Source organism: Hemitrygon akajei, chromosome 1 (genome assembly GCF_048418815.1).
Source record: "Hemitrygon akajei chromosome 1, sHemAka1.3, whole genome shotgun sequence".
Taxonomy (NCBI): Eukaryota; Metazoa; Chordata; class Chondrichthyes; order Myliobatiformes; family Dasyatidae; genus Hemitrygon; species Hemitrygon akajei.
This window is the reverse complement of record NC_133124.1, coordinates 218383251-218410954: the sequence shown is the minus strand read 5'-3', so window position 1 is coordinate 218410954 and position 27704 is coordinate 218383251. Positions and strand designations below refer to the sequence as shown.

Here is a 27704-nt window from a genome sequence, read left to right as displayed (position 1 = left end):
ATACAGCTCTCTTTAACAATACAATTGAAGAGACCAATAATAATATCACAACTGAACCCCTTTTTAAATCCCTGCATCTCAGAACACGAAGTGCACAGACACATCCCATCACCATCTGGCTTTGGACTCAGAGTGCACAGGGAATCCAAGTCCTGGGGATTTCCTCTGGTGTTTGACATTAGACTAAGCTGTGCAATGACAGTCATTGTTCCCTGCAGCTGAAAGCTATCACAGTGCTGTCTCATTAAGCCCTCCTTCTACCTGACCTGAAAAAACCTCTGCACATTATAATCCCAGCTTCCCCAAGGCCGTACGTAGATTTTAACTTTAAATTGCTGTCATAAAGAGCGTTGGGAGTCACTGTGCAGGATTCCCTAAACATTCAATTAAAGGTTGAGTCGGAGGTGAGAAAGGCAAATGCAATGTTAGCATTTATTTTGAGAGGACAAAATATAAAAGCAAGGATGTAATGTTAAGGCTTTATAAACCACAGGTGAGGCCTCACTTGGAATATTGTGAGCAGGTTTGGGCCCCTTATCTTAGAAAGGATGTGCTGAAACTGGAGAGTTTCAAAGGAGGTTCACGAAAATGATTCTGGAATTGAAAAGCTTATCATATGAGGAACATTTGATGGCTCTGGGCCTGTATTCACTGGAATTCAGGTGTCCTGATTGAGACCTATTGAATGGTGAAAGGCCTTCAAAAGGGTGTGGAGAGGATATTTCCATTGGTGGGGGAGTCTAAGGCCAGAGGACACAACTCAGAATAGAGAGACACCCTGTTAGAGTGGAGAAATTTCTTTAGCCAGAGAGTAGTGTATCTGTGGAATTCTGTGGCTGTGGAGGCAAATTCTTGATTAGTCAGGGCATGAAGGGATACAGGGAGAAGGCAGGAGATTGGGGCTGAGGGAAAATGCATCAGCCGCGATGAAATGGCAGCGCCGACTCGAAGGGCTAAATGGCTAAGTTCTACTCGAATATCTTATGGTCTCATTGTCTCACATCAGCCATTACTGCCTGGTCTGGTGCAGCAGCCTCTCACAATATATGAAACTACAGCAAACTACCAGGACAGCTGGAAATGTCCTTAGCTGAAGTCTACCATCAGTGTAGGACTTGTCTGAGCCCAGGACAAAGATATGAAGAGGAAAATCATTGCGGACGCTACCCAATCGGCAAACTCCTTCTTCCAAGAGCTCCTTTCTGGAAAACGTGGTAGGGCTTGGAACAGCCATGACCTGTCTTCTATCTGCATCGCATTCTGTGTTGCGTGTTTATGATGATAATTAGTCACGTGGCAAAGCGAAGGGAACAAGTTATGTATTCATGATTTGTTCTGGTCAGCTTGCAGCCGGGGACTGATGGATGTTGCAGCTTCTGTTGACCGCTCAATTACGCTTAATTACACTTGACCTGCACTTGGGGGCACATTATGTTTTATTACTTCAAGACTGTACATTTGCCAACGATGTATTGAGCACACATCTTCGACAATCATTACTGAGGCTGAGTGCGCGGGTAGAACAAATCCGAGGGACTTGCCGGCAGCGGTAATCTGATTCGGTTAGAGTCCGCTGCTAAAGGGCTATTAAAAAAAACACATAGCATCTTAAAAAATTTCTTCCCCTGGGCAGTTAATCTAATCAATCTTTCTAGCTAGGCCTGCAGAGCAGACTCGATGAGCCAAATGGCCTCATTCTGCTGCTGTGTCTAGCTCCCTCCAACTTACCCCTCCCCACCCCCAGCAAATACACTGCACTGTAAAAGCTTTGAACCACTTTTGATAATTCCGTTCACGTGCTGGTATTTATGCACATTTCATTCCATATCCATACTTTGACCTCTAACTTTACTCTTTATTCTTCACAACTTTGCTGTTTTCTTGTTGCATGTCAATCCAACATCCCACAGCAAAGACCTAATATATATGAATATACATGGCGAATAAAATTCATCGATCATTTTACTTCCACTGGTTGCTTTAAATTTCAAAACAGAACCCAGCGGTACTAAGCGGCTTTGACCAGCAGAGGGCGATGATGGGCCCTCATGTGGCATAATTAACCCCAAGTAGCCAAGGTGAGGGTATATGAGCAAACACAAACAATGCTCCCTCTCTGCTCTGAATGAACCACTTCACATGGAAAGGCTTTTGAAATGAGATGCTCCTAGATTCTTTCCTCCACCTCCTCCCCCATCCTGTTTTGTAGTTCTGGAGGCACTCCATGAAGTTCAAAGTTCAAAGTAAATTTATTGTCAAAGAATGTATATGTCACCATATACTACCTTGAGATTCTTTTTCTTGCTGGCGTACACAGTACAAGCACAGCAATTATTAACTACACACAGACCGACAATCAATGAGCGAAACAGTCTGTGCAAATGCAATTATTTTAATAATAAATAAATACATATGTAATACTGAGATACTGAGTTGAAAAGTCCTTGTATTGAGTCCATATCCTCACTGGTTCAGAAACCTGATTGTTGAGGGGTAATAACTGTTCTTGAACCTGGTGGTGTGGGACCTGATGATTGAGGGGTAATAACTGTTCCTGAACCTGGTGGTGTGGGTCCTGATGGTTGAGGGGTAATAACTGTTCCTGAACCTGGAGGTGTGGGACCTGATGGTTGAGAGGTAATAACTGTTCCTGAACCTGGAGGTGTGGGACCTGATGGTTGAGGGGTAATAACTGCTCCTGAACCTGATGGTGTGGGACCTGATGATAAGGGGTAATAACTGTTCCTGAACCTGGAGGTGTGGGACCTAAGGCTCCTGTATCTTCTGACTGTTAGTAGTAGTGAGAAGAGAGCATGGTCTGATGATGGATGTTGCTTCCTTGTGGTAGCGGTCCCCGTAGATGTGCTCAGTGATGTGGAGAGCTTTACCAGGCTGCGTTGGTGACTTTTTTATGTTCTGACTAGATCATTCATCCTTGACGTAGACTAGACAAAGTAAATGTTCCTGATATAATGCACTCTAATAGAAACGCTATCTGCCTGCTTACCCCATCATTAGCATCATCATGTGCCGTGTGGTATGATGTGGGCATCACGGCGTTTCCATGACTATGATTGCTCTTGGCAACGGTTTCTACAGAAAATGTTTGTCATTGTCTTCTTCAGGGCAACGTTTTTTTACAAGATGGATGACCCCAGCCGTTATCCATACTTTACAGTGACTGTCTGCCTGGTGTCAGTGGTCACATAATTAGGTCTACACCTTGCCCAAGGGTGACCCGCAGGCTAGTGGAGGGAAGGAGCGCCTTACACCTCCTTTGGTAGAGACGTATCTCTGCCCCGACACCCAATTCATATATCTATATCACTGATTGGAATTTATAGCATTGTTATGCATTGCTCTGCACTGCTGCCGCAAGACAACAAATTTCACGGCAGTTATCAGTGGTATTAAAGCTCATTCTGATTCTGAGTAAACGGTAACATGGAACACCGAACACTGAATACAGTACACACCCTTCAGCTCACAATGTGTGACAATCTTTTAACTTAACTCTTCGAGTAGGTTAAATGGTCGGCACAACATCGCGGGCTGAAGGGCCTGTACTGTGCTGTTATGTTCTATGTATGTACGCTAAGATCAATCTAACGTCTCCTTCCCACATAAACCTCCATTCTCCTTTCATCCATGTGCCTATCTAAAAGAGTCCCATAAATGTCCCTGATGTGCCTGACTCCAGCACCCCGGCAGCCCGTTCAATGCTCCCAGCACTCTCTGTGTAAGAAACCTACATCCGACAACCTCCTTATGGTTTCCTCCAATCACATTACAATTATGCCCTCTGGTATTAACATACACGTACTTTAATAATAAATTTGACTTTACTTTGAACTTTGAGCCGTGCCCACCAGTTACTCTGCGTTTAAGACTCCAGTGCCTCTCTCTGTCACTTCCCTTGTTTTTGCTTCATCAACAGGAGTAGCCTGGGAACTTGGAGGTTTCCGTGAATCTCTGTCCAGCTGTGACTTCACAACCAACATCTGGTCTCGGGTGGGGAGCATCCTCCAGGAACCCACTCCCTTTTCCGATGACCAGAAGAGTGGAGCTAAGGCAGTGGCTGGAGTACGTTCTGTTCCTGGAATCAGCAGCAACACGCAATGCAGGATGGACGGGGCAGTTCAAAGTTCAAAGTAATTTATGATCAAAGTACGTACATGTCACCATATTCTACCCTGAGGTTCATATTCTTACAGGCATTCACAGTAGAACAAAGAAATACAATAGAATCAAACAAAGGCTAACAAACAACCAATATGCAAAAGACAAACTGAGCAAATAAAAAATATATATAATATTGGGAACATAAGCTTTAGAAACCTTGAAAGAGGATCTATAGGTTGTGGAAGCAGTTCATTATTGAGGTGAGTGAAGTTATCCACTCTGGTAGATTATCCAGCCTGATGGTTGAGGGGTAATAACTGTTCCTGAACCTGGTGGTGTGGGACCTGATGGTTGAGGGGTAATAACTGTTCCTGAACCTGGTGGTGTGGGACCTGATGGTTGAGGGGTAATAACTGTCCCTGAACCTGGTGGTGTGGGACCTAATGGTTGAGGGGTAATAACTGTTCCTGAACCTGGTGGTGTGGGACCTGATGGTTGAGGGGTAATAACTGTTCCTGAACCTGGTGGTGTGGGACCTGATGGTTGAGGGGTAATAACTGTTCCTGAACCTGGTGGTGTGGGACCTGATGGTTGAGGGGTAATAACTGTTCCTGAACCTGGTGGTGTGGGACCTGATGGTTGAGGGGTAATAACTGTTCCTGAACCTGGTGGTGTGGGACCTGATGGTTGAGGGGTATTAACTGTTCCTGAACCTGGTGGTGTGGGACCTGATGGTTGAGGGGTAATAACTGTTCCTGAACCTGGTGGTGTGGGACCTGATGGTTGAGGGGTAATAACTGTTCCTGAACCTGGTGGCGTAGAACCTAAGGCTCTTGTAGCTCCTTCCCCTGTGGACCCTAGGTTGGAAATTCCTGATCTAGGTCTTCCAATATTTGGCAGATTTCAATTAAAACCCTGCCATTTCTCATTCTTTTAAATTTCAGTGAGCACAGGCCCAGGAACCTCCTTGGTGCATGATTTTAAAACAACATCTTGACTTGAAATAGCATCTTTACTGGAGTTACCTTCATAGACGGCTGAGAACCCTTTGCCAACCCAGGTACTGCTGCTTCGAAATTCAATCCACAGGCGGCTGTCTGTCGAGATGAGAGACGGTGGAATCTTATCGCCACAGAACCTGCCTGGAAAGGTAAAGCAGGTTGGAGATGATATTAACCAGAGAGTAGACGACAAACGTGCGAACATAAAGGGAAATGAGCATTAGTAGGTCCCCTGGCCCTGCTCTACTCTTCATCTGGATCACAGCTGACCTCCGCCCTCAGTACGATTTCCTCATACCACTCCCACATCACTTCACTTCCATAATATTCAGAAACATGACTAGTGGTGCGTCACAAGGATTGGTGCTGGATCTGTTACCATTTGTCAGATTCCGATTTATTTATAAATGTACATTGAAACATGCAATTAAACGCAGTGTTAAAAAGCTGCGGCTTTCTAAGGCATTGTTTCGACCACACCTGGAATATGGTGAGCCCTTATCTAAGTAAGGATATGCTGGCATTGGAGAACATCGAGAGGAGGTTCACAAGAATGATGCCAGAAATGTAAGGGTTTGATGGCTTTAGGCCTGTACATTCTGGTGTTTAAAATATGGTGATTTCTTTGAAACCCATTGAATATTGGAAGGCCTAGACAGGGTGGACATGGAGAGGATGGTTCCAGTAGTGGAGGGGTCTAGCACCAGAGTAGAACTAGGAAAGTCTGGAAGCAGCTCCAGAATAGAAGGATATCCCTTTAGAGCAGAGATGAGGAAGAATTTCTGTAGCCAGAGGGTGGTGAACCTGTGGAATTCATTGCCACAGATGGCTGTGGAGGCCGAGTCATTGAGTATATTTAAAGCAGATGATGACAGGTTCTTGATTAGTCAGGGCGTCAAAAGTTACGGGGAGATGGCAGGAGAATGGAGATGAGAGGGATAGTAAATCAGCCATGATGGAATGGCGGAGCTGACTGAATAGGATGAATGGCCTAATTCTTCTCCTCTGTCTTACGGTCCGAGTCAAGAGTTTACGCTTTCGTACCCCGCAGTGGCGCTTTCCTCCAGTATCCGTCCCGTACTTCCACATAATCATACCAGCACAGGCGGCTCCTGAACGTGTCCATGGCAGTGAAGTTTAAAATAATCTGAAAGAGAATAAAGAGTCCAGATGCTGGTGACACCGAGGTGGAATACACGTGTATGGCTGAACGGCAATCAACGTGAACAATAACAATCTACAGATGCTGGAACTCCAGAGCAACACACACAAAACGCCGGAGGAACTCAGCCGGTCAGGCAGCATCAATGGAAATGAATAAACAGTTGACGTTTTGGGCTGAGGCAGTTCAACAGGACTGGAAAGGAAGGGGAAAGACCAGAATAAAAACAGTGCGGTGGGAGGGGAAGGAGGATGGTGAGAAGGTGTTGGGTGAAGTCAGATGGGTGGGAAAGATAAAGGGCTGGAGAGGAAGGAATCTGATAGGAGAAACACACACAAGATGCTAAAGGAACTCAGCAGGCCAGACAGAATCTATGGAAAAGAGTACAGATGACATTTCAGGCCAAAACCCTTTGGCAGGACTGAGTACCGAAAGATTTCGGCCTGAAAGATCGACTGTACTTTTTTCTATAGATGCCGCCTGGCCTGCTGAGTTCCTCCAGCATTTTGTGTGTGTTACTCTGTCCATAGACACTGTCTGGCCTGCTGAGTTCCTCCAGCATTTTGTGTGTGTTACTCTGTCCATAGACACTGTCTGGCCTGCTGAGTTCCTCCAGCATTTTGTGTGTGTTACTCTGTCCATAGACACTGTCTGGCCTGCTGAGTTCCTCCAGCATTTTGTGTGTGTTACTCTGTCCATAGACACCGTCTGACCTGCTGAGTTCCTCCAGCATTTTGTGTGTGTTGCTCGGATTTCCAGCATCTGCAGAACTTCTCTTTTTAATAATCTGACAGGAGAGGTTTTTACCCGATTCCCATTCCCGTTCCGACATGTCGGTCCATGACCTCCTCTTGTGCCAAAATGAGGCCACTCTCAGGGTGGAGGAGCAAATCCTTATATTCCGTCTGGGTAACCCCCAACCTGATGGCGTGAATATCGATCTCTCCTTCCAGTTAAAAAAATCCCTCCCTCCCCCCACCATCTTCTATTCCCTACTCTGGCCTCTTACCTCTTCTCACCTACCTATCACCTCCCCCTGGGTTCCTGCCCTCTTCCCTTTCTCCTATAGTCTATTCTCCTCTCCTATCAGATTCCTTCCTCTCCAGCCCTTTACCTTTCCCACCCACCAGGCTTCACCCAACATCTTCTCACTACCCTCCTTCCCCTCCTCCCACCTTTTTATTCTGGCACCTTCCCCCTTCCTTTCCTGTTCTGAACAAAGGGCTCGGCCCAAAACTTCAACTGTTTATTCATTTCCATAGACACTGCATAACCTGCCAATTTCCTCCAGCATTTTGTGTGTGTTGCTTTGAACTTGAATTTGTCCTGCCCCAGGTACCCATTCACACCACACTGTTGATTAGTTAGAAAGATTCTCCTTGACACAGCCAACAGCTGGGGTAACAGTCAGGTCAGTGGCAGGGATAGCTGGATTCAGAGTCAAGATCCCAGGAGTAAGACAACGATGTGGTGTCCCTTTACACACACTAATCTGCATTTCTTCCATCTTCGTCAGCAGCCTTTACCCGGCAGATTGTGGGATAACCCAGAAAGTATGGAGGAAAGTTTCCCGCAGATGATTTCATGAATGACTGTGCTCTCCCAATCCCATCTCAGGAGAAAACCACACATGACTCACTGAGGTGGATTTCCACAGGGGGAGTGGGAAAACACTTAAACTCTTTTTCCCAAAGAGACTCAAAGCCATTGCACTAATGAGTAAGAGGTTAACTTTGACTCAATGGTAGAGGAATGGACTGTGTGAGTGATATGAGAGAGATATTGGAGTCAATTTTGCAGTTGCTGATCTAGTGTCTGTGAGAGCTTTTTAAAGATTAGCTTTTATCTCCTTTGATTTGTATGTGGAAACATAGTGTGAAATGCATCAAATACTTCAAATGGTTCGATCTAATATCACAGATTATGTACAGTATACAACCTGAAATTCTTCCTCTTCACAGGCATCCAAGAAACAAGAAATCCCAAAGAGTGAATGGTAGCAACATCAGAATCCTAAAGCCCCCCTCCCCTCCTGCACACAAGAAGCAGCACAGGCATTAACCCTTCTCCGCTCCCCCCCCCCCCGATGCACTGATCCTCCATCCTACCCCCACCACACAAGCCCCCAAAGAGACCTTGAACATTACAATGCATACAGCAGCACTTTGGTATCTCAGAGAGGCTCTCTCTCAGCGGCGAGGGAGTGAGAGATCGCTCCTGCAAACCGAGAGTGGAGACCGGCAGCTCACTGTTCCGATGTTACAGTCTTCTGCTTTGCTCCTCCAAGCCAACGGCACAAAGGTGTGCCCAAGTGTTGCCACTCTCCCATGCCCACAGCTCACTAATCCAAACCCGTACTTTACTGTACAGAAGTGTTAAGAACGTATACAGTATAGGGTGCCCGAATCTTTTGCACAGTACTGTAGTAATGTTATGTCCTGCTGCTGCAGCAAAAAAACAAATTTCAAAACACACAGTCTGTGCCTAATAATTTTGCTCAGTACTGTAAGTCTGTAGGAGGAATGTAGGAGGAAACTGGAGCACCTAGTGGCCATCAAACTTTACAACTCCTCCCTCGGAGTGTCAGACACCCTGAGCCAATAGGCTGGTCCTGGACTTACTTCCACTTGGCATGATTGACTTATCATTATTTAATTATTTATGGTTTTATGTTGCTATATTTCTTCACTATTCTTGGTTGGTGCGGCTGTAACGAAACCCAATTTCCCTCGGGATCAATAAAGTATGTCTGTTTGTCTGTCTGTCTGAAACCCTCGTGGCCATGGGGAGAACTCAAAATCTCCATACACTCAAAAGCTGATCAGTTATTGCTGGCATAGTTAAGTGATTGCACTAACCCTTGTGGGTTCCGAGGTTCTAAAGCTCCTAGCCTAGGTTTCTGGGGGGGTTGCTGTAGCCCCATGAGGCTGTCCATTGGTCACCAAAGCAAAGACAGGAGACTCTTACCTTCTCTCCAGGAGTGACTGATATTCTCCACACACAGTGCGTAAAAGATGAATACCCATTCGGAAAACCAGGAGAAGAAAAGTTTCCCATCGAGTCCTGAAGGGTATCTCCACAAGCTGTTGGAATACAACAGGAGATCCTTCTATCATTCCTTAGTTTGGAACAAACATCCTTTCTGTCAAACTATGTCATTACAATAAGGAAACACCAGATCCAAGCAGGAATGTCACCCACGTAATGGCAGAATGATTGATGGATCATCATCCAGGCCATGCTCTCTCCTCACTAGTACCACTGAGAAGGAAGTACAGGAACCGTAATTCCCACACCACTGGCTTCAGGAACAGTTATTACCCTTGAATAATCAGGCTCCTGAATCAGCCTGGATAACCTGAACTCTGAACTGATTCCACAACCCAGGGGCACAGTTCCAAGGACTTTACAACTCTTGTTTTCAGTATTATTTATTTACTTGTTTGTTTGTTTGTATTTGTGCAGTTGGTCTTCTTTGCACATTGTTTGTTTGTTTGACTTTGCATGAAGGCCTTCATTGGTTCTATTGTATTTCTTCATTCTACTGTGAATGCCTGCAAGAAAATGAGTTTTTGGTAATATATTTGCACTTTGATAATAATTTTATTTTGAATTTGAACTTACTTTGAGCTTTTGACTGTTTTTATGGGTAGCTCCTCTCCTACCGGTCTCCCACTGGTCAGACTAGATAACACTTGCTATACTCTGCACAAGAAACTTAAACATCATGTTTAAGTTGGCTGATATGTACATCCTCCTACAGACATTATCCAGTGCATGTCAGAGTGGACTTCAGAGGATGTCGATTACAATCAAATGTTATTCAGCCTAAAGAACCGAAAGAATGTCTTCACTAAAACTGTGCGCGAGAATCGAAGGAACACAGTTTACACTAGAGTAAGGTAGTAATCTTTGCCTGAATGGTTTATTGCAGGCATTTTAATCCATTTTACCACCATTATATTTTCACCATTTTGGGGATATTGGCTGTTCCTGGGTTAAAAATGGCCGTGTAATGGACACCTCCATAAACAAATGAGTTCACATGATATTCATCGTCATCATTATGTGCATGTTGTATGACATGGACAATTATTGTCTTTGACCATGATCGTTCTTCGCAAATTTTTCTACTGAAGTGATTTGCCATTGCCTTCTTCTGGGCGGTGTCTTTACAAAACTGCTCATACGACCATACACCACCAGCTCCCATGGCGTCACATGATCCTGATCAGAGTGAGGGGCTAAGCAGGCACTACACCTTGCCCAAGGGTTAGTGGAGGGGAAGGAGCGTCTTACACCTCCTGTAGTAGAGATGCATCTCCACCCCACCACCCAAAGGAATTCCAGTACAACCAAAATATCTGCTCTGCAGCTGCAGTGCTGAGCATCGATAAGATTTATCTTCCCTGAAGATGCTCACTCAACATTTTAGGAACAGCTTCTCCCCTCTGCCATCAGATTTCTAAACAGTCCATGAACCCATAAACACGACTTCACTATTTTAAACTCAAGAGATTCTGCAGATGCTGGAAATCCGGAGTAACACACACAAAATGCTGGGGGATCTCAGCAGGTCAGGCAGCATCTACGGAAATGAATGAAGAATGGACATTTCTAGTCCTGATGAAGAGTTTTGGTCCAAAGCATTGACTCTTTATTCCTGTCCATAGATGCTATCTGACCTGCTAAGTGCCTCCAGCATCTTGCACGTGTTACCTCACTAGCTTGCTCTCTATTTGCACTACTTACTTTTTTTAAATTTTAAACTGTGGTAATTTTTTATGTCTTCCACTGTACTGCTGCTGCAAAACAACAAATTTCACAGTACAGGTCAATGGTATTAAACCTGGCTCTGATTACTGTATTACTGATCTAGGGTCACGTGCATCTTCAAGAGCAGACAAATTGGACACCAGAGTCACCAATAAGCACATCTACTGTCACAAGAAAGTAGCATCCACCATCAAAGACCCACATCATCCACGCCACACTCTCTTCTCACTGCTGCAATCGGAAAGGAAGTACAGGAGCCTCAGGACACACACCACCGGGTTCAGGAACAGTTATTACCCCTCAACCATCAGGTCCCACACCACCAGGTTCAGGAACAGTTATTACCCCTCAACCATCAGGTCCCACACCACCAGGTTCAGGAACAGTTATTACCCCTCAACCATCAGGTCCCACATCACCAGGTTCAGGAACAGTTATTACCCCTCAACCGTCAGGTCCCACACCACCAGGTTCAGGAACAGTTATTACCCCTCAACCATCAGGTCCCACACCACCAGGTTCAGGAACAGTTATTACCCCTCAACCATCAGGTCCCACACCACTGGGTTCAGGAACAGTTATTACCCTCAACCATCAGGTCCCACACCACTGGGTTCACGAACAGTTATTACCCCTCAACCATCAGGTCCCACACCACTGGGTTCAGGAACAGTTATTACTCCTGAAGCATCAGGATCTTGAACAGGCATGGATAACTTGCTCACCCCAACACTGAACTGATCCCACTATCTATGGGCTCATTTCCAGGGCCTCTGCAACTCGTGCTCTCAAAGGGATGTATTATTTTTATTTGCACAGTTTGTCTTCGTTCACATGCTGATTGTTTGTCCATCTTTGCTTGTGTGAAGTTTCCATAGATTCTATTGTATTCTCTGCTTTACTATGAATGCCTGTGAGAAATTATTAGTTTAAGGCAGAAGGGATTAGTTTGTTGGGCATTTGATTAGTAGCTCGGTACAACATGAAGGGCCTGTCCCTGTGCTGTACTGGCCTATGCTCTGTAGTCAACGCCCCCTTTAGTAGGCACCTCCTGTATCTAATAAAGTGGCCACTGTGTGTATGTTTGTGGTCTTCTGCTGTTGTAGCCCATCCACTTCAAGGTTCAATGTGTTGTGTGTTCAGAGATGCTCATCATTGTTGTAACGTGTGGTTATTTAAGTTACTGTCACCTTCCTGTCAGCTTGAACCAATCTGTCATTCTCCTCAGACCTCTCTCACTAACAAGGTGTTTTCACCCAAAGAATTGTCATTCACTGGATGTTTTGTTGTTTTTCACGCCATTCTCTGTAAACTCTAGAGACTGTTGTGCATGAAAATCCCAGGAGATCAGCAGTTTCTGAGATACTCAAACCATCCCATCTGGCACCATAAAACCATAAAACATAGGAGCAGAATTAGGCCATTCAGCCTATTGAGTCTGCTCCACTCTTCCATCATGTCCAATTTACTACCTCTCTCAACCCCATTCTCCTGCCTTCTCCCCGCAACCTTTGATGTCCTGACTACTCAAGAACCTATTAAACTTCGCTTTAAATCTACCCAATGACTTGGCCTCCACAGCAGCCTGTGGCAATGAATTCCACAAATTCATCACCTTCTGGCTAAAGAAATCAACAGAAATCAAAGAAACCAACATTCGTTGCACATTTACTTATTGATTGAGATACAGTGCAGAATAGGCTTTCCAACCCTTCCGAGACATTACGCCCAGCAAACCCCCGACTTAATCCTAGCCGAATCATGGGACAATTTGCAATGACCAATTTATCTACCGACCGGAGGAAACCGGAGCACCCGGAGGAAACCCACAAGATCATGGGAAGAACGTACAGGCGGCTGCGGGAATCGAACCCGGGTCACTTGTACTGTAAAGCGTTGTGCTAGCCGCCACACTACCATGCCACCCTTATTCCCCATTCTGATGTTTGACCTGCACCCCTCTTGACCGTGCCTGCATGCTTCTATGCATTGAGTTGCTGCCACGCGACTGGCTGTTTAGATATTTGCATTAACGAGCAGGTGTACAGGTGTACCTAATAAAGTGGCCACTGAGTGTGTATTGCCAGAGGAATCCTCTCCTTTAAGGGCCTTCCCTTTAACGTGGACTTGGACAAAAAGCTGAAAGCTACAGTGACCCAAGCACTGTTGCCACAAGTACCGTCCGCAGAGCCAAGAGTTGGTGGGTGAGGAGTATAATTCAACCTCAGAAAACAATAGTCTGAGCAACGGATTGGCGGAAGGAGACTGAGTAAATTAAAACCAGCGGTGTAAGTGTTCTGTGTCGTTTCTATGGAGCTCTGCTCTCTCTGGAGGAGGTAGCAACGGCCAAATTTCTGACATCCGACAGAATCTGCCCAGCGTACTGAGCGAGGAATCTGGATAACATCTGGGAAAACAGGCACAGCTGCCGGGATTCAGAATTCCGGCACTCCAGTCCAGTGCACTGAGGAATATAACGTGGGGATTTAGAGCAGTATCGAGTAAGCAGAACCATACACAATAGATTAAAATCAAGATTCTGTTTCGGGGATTTGTACTGTCACAGTTCGTGGCAGGAGTTCTGATATGTTTAATGGAGAGAGAAAAATGTACAAAATAGGAAATAGAAACAAAAAAATGTGAGAAATGTATCAAATTTTTTTTTAATTGCTTAAGTTTTCACCTTCCCAGACGGCTGAATCTTGTTGGGAGTGATACTACAATGCACAGGACACACACTGCGTCAGGCACACAGCAAGAGTTGTTGGGATCAGCGGGTGCAAAGGCTCTGGCAGAGTGGGCCGTTGGCTGGAGATCCACACTGAGGTGGGTCAAGGGTGGGAAGTTACGTCTAATTGGTGCTGATTTATGTTTATCACGTTCGATGTGTACAACACTTTTGCTGTTAAGATAAAGCATTGGTCAGTCTGCATTTGGAGACTTGTAGGTAGTTTTGGGTCCCCTATGTAAGAAAAGGCGTGCTGGCATCGGTGAGGATCGAGAGGAGGTTCACGAGAATAATCCCAGGAATGAAAGGGTTAACATATGCGGCTCTGGGCCTGTACTCACTGGAGTTGAGAAGAATGAGGGACGATCTCAATGAAACCCACTGGATATTGAAAGGTCTAGATAGAGTGGACATGCAGAGGGCTCAGAACAGAAGAACGCAAGTTGACAGAGGTCCTGCTGAACGGTCTCGGCCCGAACGTCAACTGTACTCTATTTAGTACATGCTGCCTGTTCTGCTGGAGGGTCTCGGCCTGAACGGCGACTGTACTCTATTCAGTAGATGCTGCCTGTTCTGCTGGAGGGTCTCGGCCTGAATGGCGACTGTACTCTATTCAGTAGATGCTGCCTGTTCTGCTGGAGGGTCTCGGCCTGAACGTCGACTGTAGTCTATTCAGTAGATGCTGCCTGTCCTGCTGGAGGGTCTCGGCCCGAACGGCGACTGTAGTCTATTCAGTAGATGCTGCCTGTTCTGCTGGAGGGTCTCGGCCTGAACGGCGACTGTACTCTATTCAGTAGATGCTGCCTGTCCTGCTGGAGGGTCTCGGCCTGAACAGCGACTGTAGTCTATTCAGTAGATGCTGCCTGTTCTGCTGGAGGATCTCGGCCTGAACAGCGACTGTAGTCTATTCAGTAGATGCTGCCTGTTCTGCTGGAGGGTCTCGGCCTGAACGGCGACTGTAGTCTATTCAGTAGATGCTGCCTGTTCTGCTGGAGGGTCTCGGCCTGAACGGCGACTGTACTCTATTCAGTAGATGCTGCCTGTCCTGCTGGAGGGTCTCGGCCTGAACGGCGACTGTAGTCTATTCAGTAGATGCTGCCTGTTCTGCTGGAGGGTCTCGGCCTGAACGGCGACTGTAGTCTATTCAGTAGATGCTGCCTGTCCTGCTGGAGGATCTCGGCCTGAACGGCGACTGTAGTCTATTCAGTAGATGCTGCCTGTTCTGCTGGAGGATCTCGGCCTGAACGGCAACTGTACTCTATTCAGTAGATGCTGCCTGTTCTGCTGGAGGGTCTCGGCCCGAACGGTGACTGTAGTCTATTCAGTAGATGCTGCCTGTTCTGCTGGAGGATCTCGGCCTGAACGGCGACTGTAGTCTATTCAGTAGATGCTGCCTGTCCTGCTGGAGGGTCTCGGCCTGAACATCGACTGTAGTCTATTCAGTAGATGCTGCCTGTTCTGCTGGAGGGTCTCGGCCTGAACATCGACTGTAGTCTATTCAGTAGATGCTGCCTGTCCTGCTGGAGGGTCTCGGCCTGAACGGCGACTGTAGTCTATTCAGTAGATGCTGCCTGTTCTGCTGGAGGATCTCGGCCTGAACGGCGACTGTAGTCTATTCAGTAGATGCTGCCTGTCCTGCTGGAGGGTCTCGGCCTGAACGGCGACTGTAGTCTATTCAGTAGATGCTGCCTGTCCTGCTGGAGGGTCTCGGCCTGAACGGCGACTGTAGTCTATTCAGTAGATGCTGCCTGTTCTGCTGGAGGATCTCGGCCTGAACGGCGACTATAGTCTATTCAGTAGATGCTGCCTGTTCTGCTGGAGGATCTCAGCCTGAACAGCGACTGTAGTCTATTCAGTAGATGCTGCCTGTTCAGCTGGAGGATCTCGGCCTGAACGGCAACTGTAGTCTATTCAGTAGATGCTGCCTGTTCTGCTGGAGGGTCTCGGCCCGAACGGTGACTGTAGTCTATTCAGTAGATGCTGCCTGTTCTGCTGGAGGGTCTCGGCCTGAACGGCGACTGTAGTCTATTCAGTAGATGCTGCCTGTTCTGCTGGAGGATCTCGGCCTGAACGGCGACTATAGTCTATTCAGTAGATGCTGCCTGTTCTGCTGGAGGGTCTCGGCCTGAACGGCGACTGTAGTCTATTCAGTAGATGCTGCCTGTTCTGCTGGAGGGTCTCGGCCTGAACGGCGACTGTAGTCTATTCAGTAGATGCTGCCTGTCCTGCTGGAGGGTCTCGGCCTGAACGGCGACTGTAGTCTATTCAGTAGATGCTGCCTGTCCTGCTGGAGGGTCTCGGCCTGAACATCGACTGTAGTCTATTCAGTAGATGCTGCCTGTTCTGTTGGAGGATCTCGGCCTGAACAGCGACTGTAGTCTATTCAGTAGATGCTGCCTGTTCTGCTGGAGGATCTCGGCCCGAACAGCGACTGTACTCTATTCAGTAGATGCTGCCTGTTCTGCTGGAGGATCTCGGCCTGAACGGCGACTGTAGTCTATTCAGTAGATGCTGCCTGTTCTGCTGGAGGGTCTCGGCCTGAACGGCGACTGTAGTCTATTCAGTAGATGCTGCCTGTCCTGCTGGAGGGTCTCGGCCTGAACGGCGACTGTAGTCTATTCAGTAGATGCTGCCTGTTCTGCTGGAGGGTCTCGGCCTGAACGGCGACTGTAGTCTATTCAGTAGATGCTGCCTGTTCTGCTGGAGGATCTCGGCCTGAACAGCGACTGTAGTCTATTCAGTAGATGCTGCCTGTTCTGCTGGAGGGTCTCGGCCTGAACGGCGACTGTAGTCTATTCAGTAGATGCTGCCTGTTCTGCTGGAGGGTCTCGGCCTGAACGGCGACTGTATTCTATTCAGTAGATGCTGCCTGTTCTGCTGGAGGGTCTGCCCGAACAGCGACTGTAGTCTATTCAGTAGATGCTGCCTGTTCTGCTGGAGGGTCTCGGCCCGAACGGCGACTGTAGTCTATTCAGTAGATGCTGCCTGTTCTGCTGGAGGGTCTCGGCCTGAACAGCGACTGTACTCTATTCAGTAGATGCTGCCTGTCCTGCTGGAGGATCTCGGCCTGAACGGCGACTGTAGTCTATTCAGTAGATGCTGCCTGTTCTGCTGGAGGATCTCGGCCTGAACAGCGACTGTAGTCTATTCAGTAGATGCTGCCTGTTCTGCTGGAGGGTCTCGGCCTGAACGGCGACTGTAGTCTATTCAGTAGATGCTGCCTGTTCTGCTGGAGGGTCTGCCCGAACAGCGACTGTAGTCTATTCAGTAGATGCTGCCTGTTCTGCTGGAGGGTCTCGGCCTGAACGGCGACTGTAGTCTATTCAGTAGCTGCTGCCTGACCTGCTGAGTTCCTCCAGCATTTTTTGTGTCAAGTTGATAGACTGGTTAAGAAGGTGTGTTGGCCTTCGTTAGTCAGGGGATGAGTTTAAGAGTCATGAGGAAAAACTGCAATTCTATAAAACCTTGGTTAGAACACACCTGGAATATTGTGATCAGTTCTGGTCACCTCATTATAGGGAGGATGCAGAAGCTTTAGAGAGGGCACAGAGGAGATTTACCCGGGTGCTGCCTGGATTAGAGAGGGTGCAGAGGAGATTCACCAGGATGCTGCCTGGATTAGAGAGGGCGCAGAGGAGATTTACCCGGGTGCTGCCTGGATTAGAGAGGGTGCAGAGGAGATTTACCCGGGTGCTGCCTGGATTAGAGGGAATATCTGATTGTTGAGCAAGTCGGGGCTTTTCCCTTTGAAGCGAAGGAGGATGTGATGATAACAGGCATAGACAGAGTGGACAGCCAGAACCTTTCTTCCTAGGGTGCCAATGGCTAATACAAGAGGGTATAATTTTAAAATGATTGAAGGACGGAAGTTGGAGACAGGTCTCTTTACAGAGAGTGGTGGGTGCATATCACCCAGTGGGTGCTGGGTGGTAGAGGCAAATACATTAGGGACAGATAGGCACATGGATGATAGAAAATGGAAGGCTAAGTAGGAGGGAAGGGTGGGAGTGATCTTAGGGTCAGCACAACATCGTGGGCTGAAGGGCCTGGACTGTGTTGTACTGTTCTATTTTCTATGTTCCATAGCCCACCAGTTCCATAAATTAATCCAGCAAATCTTCCCTGAAATTCAGTGACAGAGTTCCTTAAATAAGAAAAGTCATTATTATAGATGGCGGAGCGACGCAGCTTGCAGCGGCCTCTCCGGAGCTGATATGTTATATGTTAAGCGGGGATGACGTGCGCAATCCTAATCTGAGGAAAAACGGACGTGGGAGCATGGAGGAACATCTGGAAATCTCCAGATAGGCCTTCTTCGTTGCTGCTGCTGCTGTGAGGTCCGGGTCTCTGCTGTGAAGAACAGGCCCCCAGTCCTCGGGGTCGCGTTGCCGGTGGCCGTTGGTGGGGCTGTCTTAATACGCTCGGCAGAGGATGGTGCTCGGAGAAGCTGTGCCAGAGGGGATGGTCGGAGACTCGGAGGTTCGACGGGCTCGGAGTCCGCTGCGGTCAGGTCGCTTTCGGTGTGTGCTACGTCTGCGAGGCTGGGTTCGACGGAGCTTTCATTATGTGCTACGTCTGCGAGGCTGGGTTCGACGGAACTCTCATTGTGTGCTGCGTCTGCGAGGCTGGGTTCGACGGAACTCTCAGTGTGTGCTGCGTCTGCGAGGCTGGGTTGGGCGGCGCCGTGGAAGTCCATAGCGGGGGTATTCCCTTCTGCCGCCGGCGTGGGATGGTGAGTCTGTCGGGACCCTGAGGACTTGTGGAAACCGTGTGGTGGTTTCTTTCGAACTTATAGTCTTTTAACATCTTTGGACTATTTTTACCGTGCCCATGGTCTGTTTTTTTTTAATCAATTTTGCTATTGTTTGCACTGTTGTAACTATATGTTGTAACTATGTGGTTTTCTGCAGGTCTTGTAGCTTTAGTTTTTGGTCTTGTTTTGTCTGGTGGATTTGGAGCTCCTTTCCAGGGAACGCGCTAGACGGTAGCGCGATATTAATACGCAGCAGCCTCTCCGGACTCTGGATCGGGGATTGCCAAATGTTATGTGGATTTTCTAGTGTAGTCTGTTTTGTCATGTGCTTTGTTGATATCATTCTGGAGGAGCGTTGTCTCATTTTTTAACTGCATTGCATTTGTGGTTTTTAAATGACAATAAGCTGAATCTGATCTGATCTGATCATTAGTGTGTCTAGTGACCTCACCAGTGGCCTATCCTCCAAACCATTGTGTCCAATTCCCTAAGCAACAGATGGTAACAATCTGTCAGCTTTCCTAATGATACGCTGCACCTGCAAACTGTACGCCAAATCTACAGCACAGTACAGGCCCTTCGGCCCACAGATCTCTTCCTAAACTCTCTGCGTCTCAGAATGCTGTGGTTTCTTACTCCCCAGAAAGCAAACTTCCGTAACCTACTGAATATTGAAAGGCCCAGGTAGTGCAAACATGCAGAGAGTGTTTCTAATAGTGGGGCAGTATAGCTCCAGAGGGCACAGCCTCAGAATACAAGGACGTCCCTTTAGAGCAGAGATGAGGAGGAATTTCTTTAGCCAGAGGGTGATGGATCTGTGGAATTCACTGCCAGAGGCGGCTGTGGAGGCCAAGTCACTGGGTATATTTCAGGTGGAGATCGATAGGTTCTTGATTAGCAATGGGGTCTAATGTTACAGGGAGAAGGCAGGAGAACGGAATTGCGAGGGAAAATAAATCATCCATGATCAAATAGCAGAACAGACTCGATGGGCTGAATGGCCTGATTCTAATCCTGTGTCTTATGGTTAGAAATTTTTGACTCCAAAAATGGGAAATTTCACATTGCAGAGAGCTGTGAACACAGACAGGTCTATCAAGAAACCCAGCCTCACCTCCAATGACCCTATCTAAACCTCCTGCTCCCTCGTGAGTGTAGCCAACATAATGACCCCACACAGCCCAGACATTCTCTCTTCCCCGCCCTTCCATCAGACAGAAATGATTCTAACGTTTCAATTTAATATCGGAGAATGTAGGCCGTATACAACCTGCCATTCTTACTCTTCACAGGCATCCACGAAAGAAGAAAGCTCAATGAATGAACGGCAGGAACATCAGGAGCTCAAAGCCCTCACTTCCTCCCCTCCCGCGGACAAGCAGCACCAGAAGCATTCCACAACTCCCCTGTGTTGACCCTTCCCCAAAATGCTCACTCCGTCTCTCGCAGTGATACCAACAACTCCAGCTGCGAACCCGATGGCCCTGAGAACACACAGCACCAAACTCAAGGACAGCTTCTATTTTGAGCTGAGAAGACTCTTGAGCTGACCTCTAGTATGATAAGGAACTTCTGATCCCCTAATCTACCCCATTATGGTCTCAAGATTCGAAGCACATTTATTATCAAAGAATGTATAAAGCACTCACCTTGAAAGCTATAGGCAGTTACAATGAAAGAAACTCGAATAACACAATCAAAAATAAAATTTAAAGGAACACTGAACACAGAGAGAGAGAGAGAGAGAGGATAAAAACCACATGGTACAAACAAGCCAACAACATCCCCATGCAGAATGACTTCCAGATCTGTTCCTGGAGCAACTGGAGTAGGCCCAAGAGAAGCCTCGGTCCCCGGTTTTCACACTAGCAGGACAGAAACACACGGCAGCCAGATCAGTTCAGGGTCTCGGTGCCACGGAGAAAGGAATGAACAGTCACGACCTAAATCAGCCCGACCCTCATCTCCGTACCCAACGCTTGGGCTTCCAGTCTATCCGCACCGATGTTTAAATTGTCCAGTCACCGAGTGGTGCCACGCCCGGGCCACCAAACCCGAAGCTGTTCTCAATCTCACCAAATCGGCTGGGTGCTTGGAGAGATCAACCTAAACCTAGGTTAGGTGCTCGGACATCGAAACTCTCCTGTGTTGACCCTTCCCCAAAATGCTCACTCCGTCTCTCGCAGTGATACCAACAACTCCAGCTGCGAACCCGATGGCCCAGACACCTTGCGCCTCACAATGCCCCAGCACAGCTCAGCCCCCTCACCGTCTTCAGCAACAGTTCACCACAATTTGCTTCATGAAAGTTGTTATAAGTAATGTTTCTAGTCGAATTTCTTGTGTAATGATTTACCAGTAAGCTGTCGCACATCTTCGTTAGTATCATCGTAAACCAGAATTCAAGCCATTACTGAATTGTTCCCACAACCTATGGACTCACTTTCAAGGACTCTTCGTCTTAAGTTCATGATAGTTATTGCTTATTTATTTATTATTATTATTTTTTCTTTTGTATTTGCACAGTTTGTTGTCTTTTGCACATGGATTGTTTGTCCATCCTGTTGGGGACGGTCTTTCATTGATTGGATTATGGTTCTTGGATTTATTGAGTATGCCCACAAGGAAATGAACCTCAGGTAACATAAATGTACTTTGATAATAAAGTTACTTTGAGCTTTGCACTTATGTCCTCTACAAAGTTGAGCTGCCTACCTATCCAGTGTCATCAGCAAACCATATCTTTATTCGAGTCATCTATGCAAGTCAAAGGGCCCATGTGGGTGGGTTGAATTTTACCCAAAATGTCAACTGTTCACTTTCCTCCATAGATGCTGGCTGGCCTGCTGATTCCTCCAGGATCTTGTAGGCTCGGTTATGGATTCAGCACCTGCAGTCTCTGGTGTTTCCATCATGCCGAACGCTGGTCTTTTTTTCTGTATTTATATTTACTTATTTAGAGATTCAGTGTGGTAACAGGCTCCACTGGCCCAACGACCGTGCGCTGCCCAATTATACCCATGTGTCCTATTAACCTACTAATTTGTGCGTCTTTGGAACGTAGAGGGAAACCAGAGAACCCGGAGGCAACGCACGCGGTCACAGAGAGTACATACAAACTGTTTATAGACAGCATTGGGATTTGAACCGGGGTTACTGGCACTGTACTAGCATTACACCACCGTGCCACAATTTCGTTCATCGGCAGCTTATTACACTAAGCCACACTGACGTTCGTTGGCAACACTGAATACTTGGTGATATTTTGACAGTCTAACCTAATTTTTCAGGGCAATGACCTTTCCTCAGAACTGTGTCTGGATTTGAGCTCAATACCCTCCCATTAAGACCGAACTTCAACCAGAACCTGCCTTACAATGGGTAGTTAAAACTGCCTAACACATCAGCCTACCCACCATCAAGGACATATCAAAGTCAATATTCAAAGATTCAAAGTACTGTGGCACTCCGGGGGGGGTGTCATGGTCAACAGACTGCCCCAGAATTCCTAATGAATAGCGGTATTTATTGTTCTTGTGTTAAAATGCTTTCCTGGGATTATGGTGTGGATGTTAAAGTTCATTTATTGTTACATTTTAGCTTTGTGTTATACAGTTATTTGCACGTGTGTTTGTGGGTCACCCTGACTGTAAACAGGGTGTGTGATGATCACCTCCCTGCCTGGTATGTGACAGAGTGGGCTCTCTCTGCGGTCTGTTTTTGTGGTTTTTTGCAATAATCTTTGCAATTGATTTACTTATTTATTTTCTTTTCCTCTCTTGGGAGAGGGGACAAGCTGGGAGGCCACTGGGCTCCAGAAACCCCAAGGGACAGGGTTGGCCACCACCGGGAATTTTGGACTTTGTGGTGGACACTGGGGTTGCCGGGATCGGCTGTCCCCTCAGGTGGGGGCAGTGTGGTTCTTCAGTGTGGTTGACAGCCTGCCCCAGCGTTCCTAATGACCAGTACTATTTACTTTACTTATGTTGAAATGCTTCCCGGGGATTATGGTGTGGACGTTCATTTACTGCTACATTTTAGCTTGGGTTGTACAGTTATTTGCATGTGTGTTTGTGGGTCACCCTGACTGTAACCGGGGTAATAACCACCTGCCCTGTCTGTATGTGACTGAGCGAGATCACTCCCCAAGCGATCGCACCCAGTCTGGTTTTGTGCTTTTTGCAATAAAAAATGGCTGTTGAGTTAAATGAGCTTTTCTTGTCTGTCACGGTAGACAAAATGCTCAGCTCAGTACATTCATTATCAAAGTGTGCATGCGGTATATAACCCTGAGATCCAACTTCCCCACGGACAGCCACGAAAACAAAGAAGACCAGGCAATCGTGCAAAGAAAAACATGAAACCTCCGAAGCGGAAGGAAAGAACAAATCGTGCAAACGGCACAAAAAATGAGTGAGAAACGTAGCATCAAATCACAGAGTCAACCAAGCAGTCCGGGAACGCTCGGTTCCACACACAAAACGCTGGAGGAACTCAGCAGGCCAGGCACAGCGATGGAAAAAAGTACAGTCGATGTTTTCTGCCGAGCCCTTCCGTCAGAGGCCCTGCCAAAGGGTCTCGGCCGTTAACAATGACTGCACTTTTTTCCACGGATGCTGCCCAACCTGCGAGTTCCTCCAGCACATTGTGTGTGTTGCTCCGGATTTCCAGCATCTGCAGACATTCTCTTGTTTGATGTTCAGTTCAACTCAGCTTTGATAAATGTATTGATTAGCTATCTGCCACCATACACTACCCTGGGTTTAATTTTCTTACAGGTACCACAGTAGAACAAGAAATACAATAGAATCAATGAAAAACTACACACAAAAACTGTCAAACAACCAATATGCAAAAGACAAGCTGTGTAAATACAAGACTAATTAATTAATCGATAAATAAATAAATAATTCACTGGGTGAATAAATAAATATTATTGACAACGTGAGTTGTAAAGTCCTTGAAAGTGTGTCCATAGATTGTGGATCATTTCAGGGTTGAGGTGAGTGAAGTTATCCACGCTGGTTCAGGAGCCTGATGGTCAAAGGATATATACAGGAAAGTGCCGGAAAAAGGCCAGTAACATCATGAAGGATCCCACCCACCCTGCTCGTTGACCGCTTGTCCCTCTCCCGTCAGGGAGAAGGCTACATAACATCCATGCCAGGACCACCAGACTCAAAAAACAGTTACTTGCCCCAAACAGCAGGCTGATCAACACCTCCACCCACTAACCCACCCCTCCACACCCCCAACCAGCTGTCAGTCACCGTACGTACAGACACTCCTGTGCCTAGTGTCACTTTATGGACGTGCACTCAATCTGTGTTTATAAGCTATTCTTAATGTGTTTATATTTATTGTGCATTTTTATTGAGTTATTTATACTCATAGTCTTTTTTATGCTGCAACAGATCCACAAATCACATTCTTCTCCTTAACACTTGTGAACAACAATAAACGGTCTTGAATATTACTGAAGAGTATTCAGTCTCCACGTGGAGTCAGAAGGTTCCATTGTCCTCAGCAGCACAATCCATCCATGCTTTAACCTGCTGGATATCTCTCTGAATCAAACAAAGTTTCTGTTTGTTCCACAGATTCTCTTCAATACGTTTACAATTGTTCCTCTTTCTTGACAGAGAGATATCCTCTTTCAGAAGAATCCTGAACTCTAAACGAGTCCTGGTTTGACCTACAGATAGGGTGGCAGGATGGAGTTACGTCTCTACCAAAGGAGGTATAAGGTACTCCTTCCCTCCACTAGCCTGCAGGTCACAGGTCACCCTGCTTAGTGCTTACACCCCCCACCCCCCCGGATCAGGGTCACGTGAAGCCATGGGAGCAAGTGGTGGATGGTCGTATGAGCAGCCGGTGCAGATCACAAGTCCTGGTTATGTGACACTGACACCAGGCAGACAGTCTCTGAAGGGTATTGATAACGGCTGGGGTCACCCATCTTGTAAAGACACTGCCCAGAAGAAGGCAATGGCAAACCACGCCTGTAGGAAAATTTGCTCAGAACAATCAGGGTCATGGAAAGACCACGATCGTCCACGTCATGCGACATGGCACATAGCCAAAAACAATGACGTACAGAGGTTACCTTGAGAGCTAACAAAACAAATCTGAGAGAAGTTAAAGATGGAATCGGATGCACAAGAGCTACAGCAGGGTTTGCAGGACATTACCTCCTACAAAGCGAAACCTGACATCGTTAATGACGGAAATGCTTCACTCCCCGATCAGACGAACGCCTCTTATGTGGACTTTGAATGGGAGAACAAAGCTTTACCTGTCGGAATCCCTCCGGCATCTGGTGACCCTGTGAGGCCAACGTCAGAACATCTTTTAAGAGCGAGAACCCTTGCACGTCTCCCATTTTTGCAATACTTACTTGTCTTTTTATATTTCTTATTGTAACCTAGAGCTGTTTTTTTATGCATTGCACTGTACCCCTGCCACAAAACAACGAATTTCACAACATATGTCCGTGATAATAAACTTGATTCTGATTCCCACACATCTCACAGATAAGATCTTGTAAAACCGGAGGACAAAGTGCACGTTCAATGATTCGCACTTATATTGACCATGGACGCCACGTAACTTGGACAATCAGCTGCTGTCTGAACTCATTTGGAACAACTGGGAGCAAGAGTTTTGGAACCTGCCCTTTGTTCGTGCCCCTTGGCACATGGCTCATCCTGTAACTTTGTGCAGAAGTTATGAACCTAATGAAGGGTAATTTTGCAAGGGGGGGGGAATTGTTGCTCATTAACCTCTCACTAAACAAACAATCCCAAATAGAAAACTAGGTCAATGTCAGCCACAGCAGCCAGGGGCTACATGTTGCTGACTTGGCTGAACGGGATCAGGTAACGAAAACCGTATCGGGAATACAAAACAGGGCTTCCAATCAGTGACCCTGACCCTTGCAGGGTCTTGTTACAGAGTGGTGGGGGGCACGTGTAGCATACGTGCACACACACACACAAAATGCTGGAGGAACTCAGCAGCTCAGGCGGCATCAACGGCATCTATAGAAATGAGTGAACGGTCGACGGTTCAGTCCAAGACCCTTCATCAAGACTGGAAAGGAAGGGGGAAGATGCCAGAATAAGAAGAGGGGGAGGAGGGGAAGGAGGATAGCTGGAAGGTGATAGGTAAGGCCAGGAGGGTAGGAAAGACAGAGGAATCTGATAGGAGAGGTGAGTGGATCATAGGAGAAAAGGAAAGGGAAGTGATAGGCATGTGAGAAGAGGTAACAGGCCAGAGTGGGGAATAGAGGAAGGGGGAGTAGGAGGAAAATAGGTTTATAGCCATCAGCATACGTGTTGCAAGATATAAACCTACGGACTCACTTTCAAGGACTCTTCAACCCACATTCTAAGTTTTATTTATTTATTTTATGGGGAGATTGTACTTGTCCAACATCCAGGCCAAGCTCTCTTCTTGCTGCTGCCATTGGGATGGAGGAACAGGAGATCAGTGCTCCCTCTATTGTTCTTACAGCTGTGCCCACCAACTATTGCTCTGTGCAGGACATGTTTACACGGCCTAAAAACTGCGCGGCACTTTAGTATTTTTTTGTAATCTGCACACAATGAATATTCAGAATGAAAATTGGAAGGTTACACACTTTTGATCTTATTTATTAATTGAAGGATGGAATGAACTAAAGTAAAACAAAGAAAATCCTTCCCATTTCCTAAACTTTTTCTCATCGGACTTTATTCCAATTGCGTGGCCACGGAGGCGATGTGCGCGGGAGCACTTCAGTTACTGCGCGGCAGAGCTGAGAGGGTGCACTTTTCCCATTTTCACGCGAGGGTGCGGAGGAGATTGACCAGGATGCTGCCTGGATTAGAGAGGGTGCAGAGGAGATTTACCAGGACGCTGCCTGTATTAGAGAGGGTGCAGAGGAGATTTACCAGGATGCTGCCTGGATTAGCGAGGGTGCAGAGGAGATTGACCAGGATGCTGCCTGGATTAGAGAGGGTGCAGAGGAGATTTACCAGGATGCTGCCTGGATTAGAGAGGGTGCGGAGGAGATTTACCAGGATGCTGCCTGGATTAGAGAGGGTGCAGAGGAGATTTACCAGGATGCTGCCTGGATTAGAGAGGGTGCAGAGGAGATTTACCAGGATGCTGCCTGGATTAGAGAGGGTGCGGAGGAGATTTACCAGGATGCTGCCTGGATTAGAGAGGGTGCAGAGGAGATTTACCAGGATGCTGCCTGGATTAGAGAGGGTGCCGAGGAGATTTACCAGGATGCTGCCTGGATTAGAGAGGGTGCAGAGGATATTTACCAGGATGCTGCCTGGATTAGAGAGGGTGCCGAGGAGATTTACCAGGATGCTGCCTGGATTAGAGAGGGTGCAGAGGAGATTTACCAGGATGCTGCCTGGATTAGAGAGGGTGCGGAGGAGATTTACCAGGATGCTGCCTGGATTAGAGAGGGTGCGGAGGAGATTTACCAGGATGCTGCCTGGATTAGAGAGGGTGCGGAGGAGATTGACCAGGATGCTGCCTGGATCAGAGCAGGTGCAGAGGAGATTCACCGGGACGCTGTCTGGATTAGAGAGGGTGCAGAGGAGATTCACCGGGACGCTGTCTGGATTAGAGAGGGTGCAGAGGAGATTGACCAGGATGCTGCCTGGATTAGAGAGGGTGCAGAGGAGATTTACCAGGATGCTGCCTGGATTAGAGAGGGTGCAGAGGAGATTTACCAGGATGCTGCCTGGATTAGAGAGGGTACAGAGGAGATTTACCAGGATGCTGCCTGGATTAGAGAGGGTGCAGAGGAGATTGACCAGGATGCTGCCTGGATTAGAGAGGGTGCAGAGGAGATTTACCAGGATACTGCCTGGATTAGAGAGGGTGCAGAGGAGATTTACCAGGATGCTGCCTGGATTAGAGAGGGTGCAGAGGAGATTTACCAGGATGCTGCCTGGATTAGAGAGGGTGCAGAGGAGATTTACCAGGATGCTGCCTGGATTAGAGAGGGCGCAGAGGAGATTTACCAGGATGCTGCCTGGATTTGAGAGAGTGCGGAGGAGATTGACCAGGATGCTGCCTGGATTAGAGAGGGCGCAGAGGAGATTTACCAGGACGCTGCCTGGATTAGAGAGGGCGCAGAGGAGATTTACCAGGATGCTG

At 47.1% G+C, this 27704-nt stretch overlaps 1 protein-coding gene across 1 annotated transcript in view; it reads right to left on the bottom strand.

The window, feature by feature from the left end:
- Positions 1-27704, bottom strand: part of LOC140735902 (bone morphogenetic protein 1-like) — a 275011-nt gene that overhangs the window by 41595 nt on the left and 205712 nt on the right. The window contains exons 9-11 of the mRNA XM_073061499.1: positions 9253-9368; positions 6168-6270; positions 5148-5264 (exon numbers count right to left, since the gene is read on the bottom strand). Of these exons, the coding sequence (XP_072917600.1) occupies positions 5148-5264; positions 6168-6270; positions 9253-9368 (336 nt within the window). The remainder of the gene's footprint in view (positions 1-5147; positions 5265-6167; positions 6271-9252; positions 9369-27704) is intronic.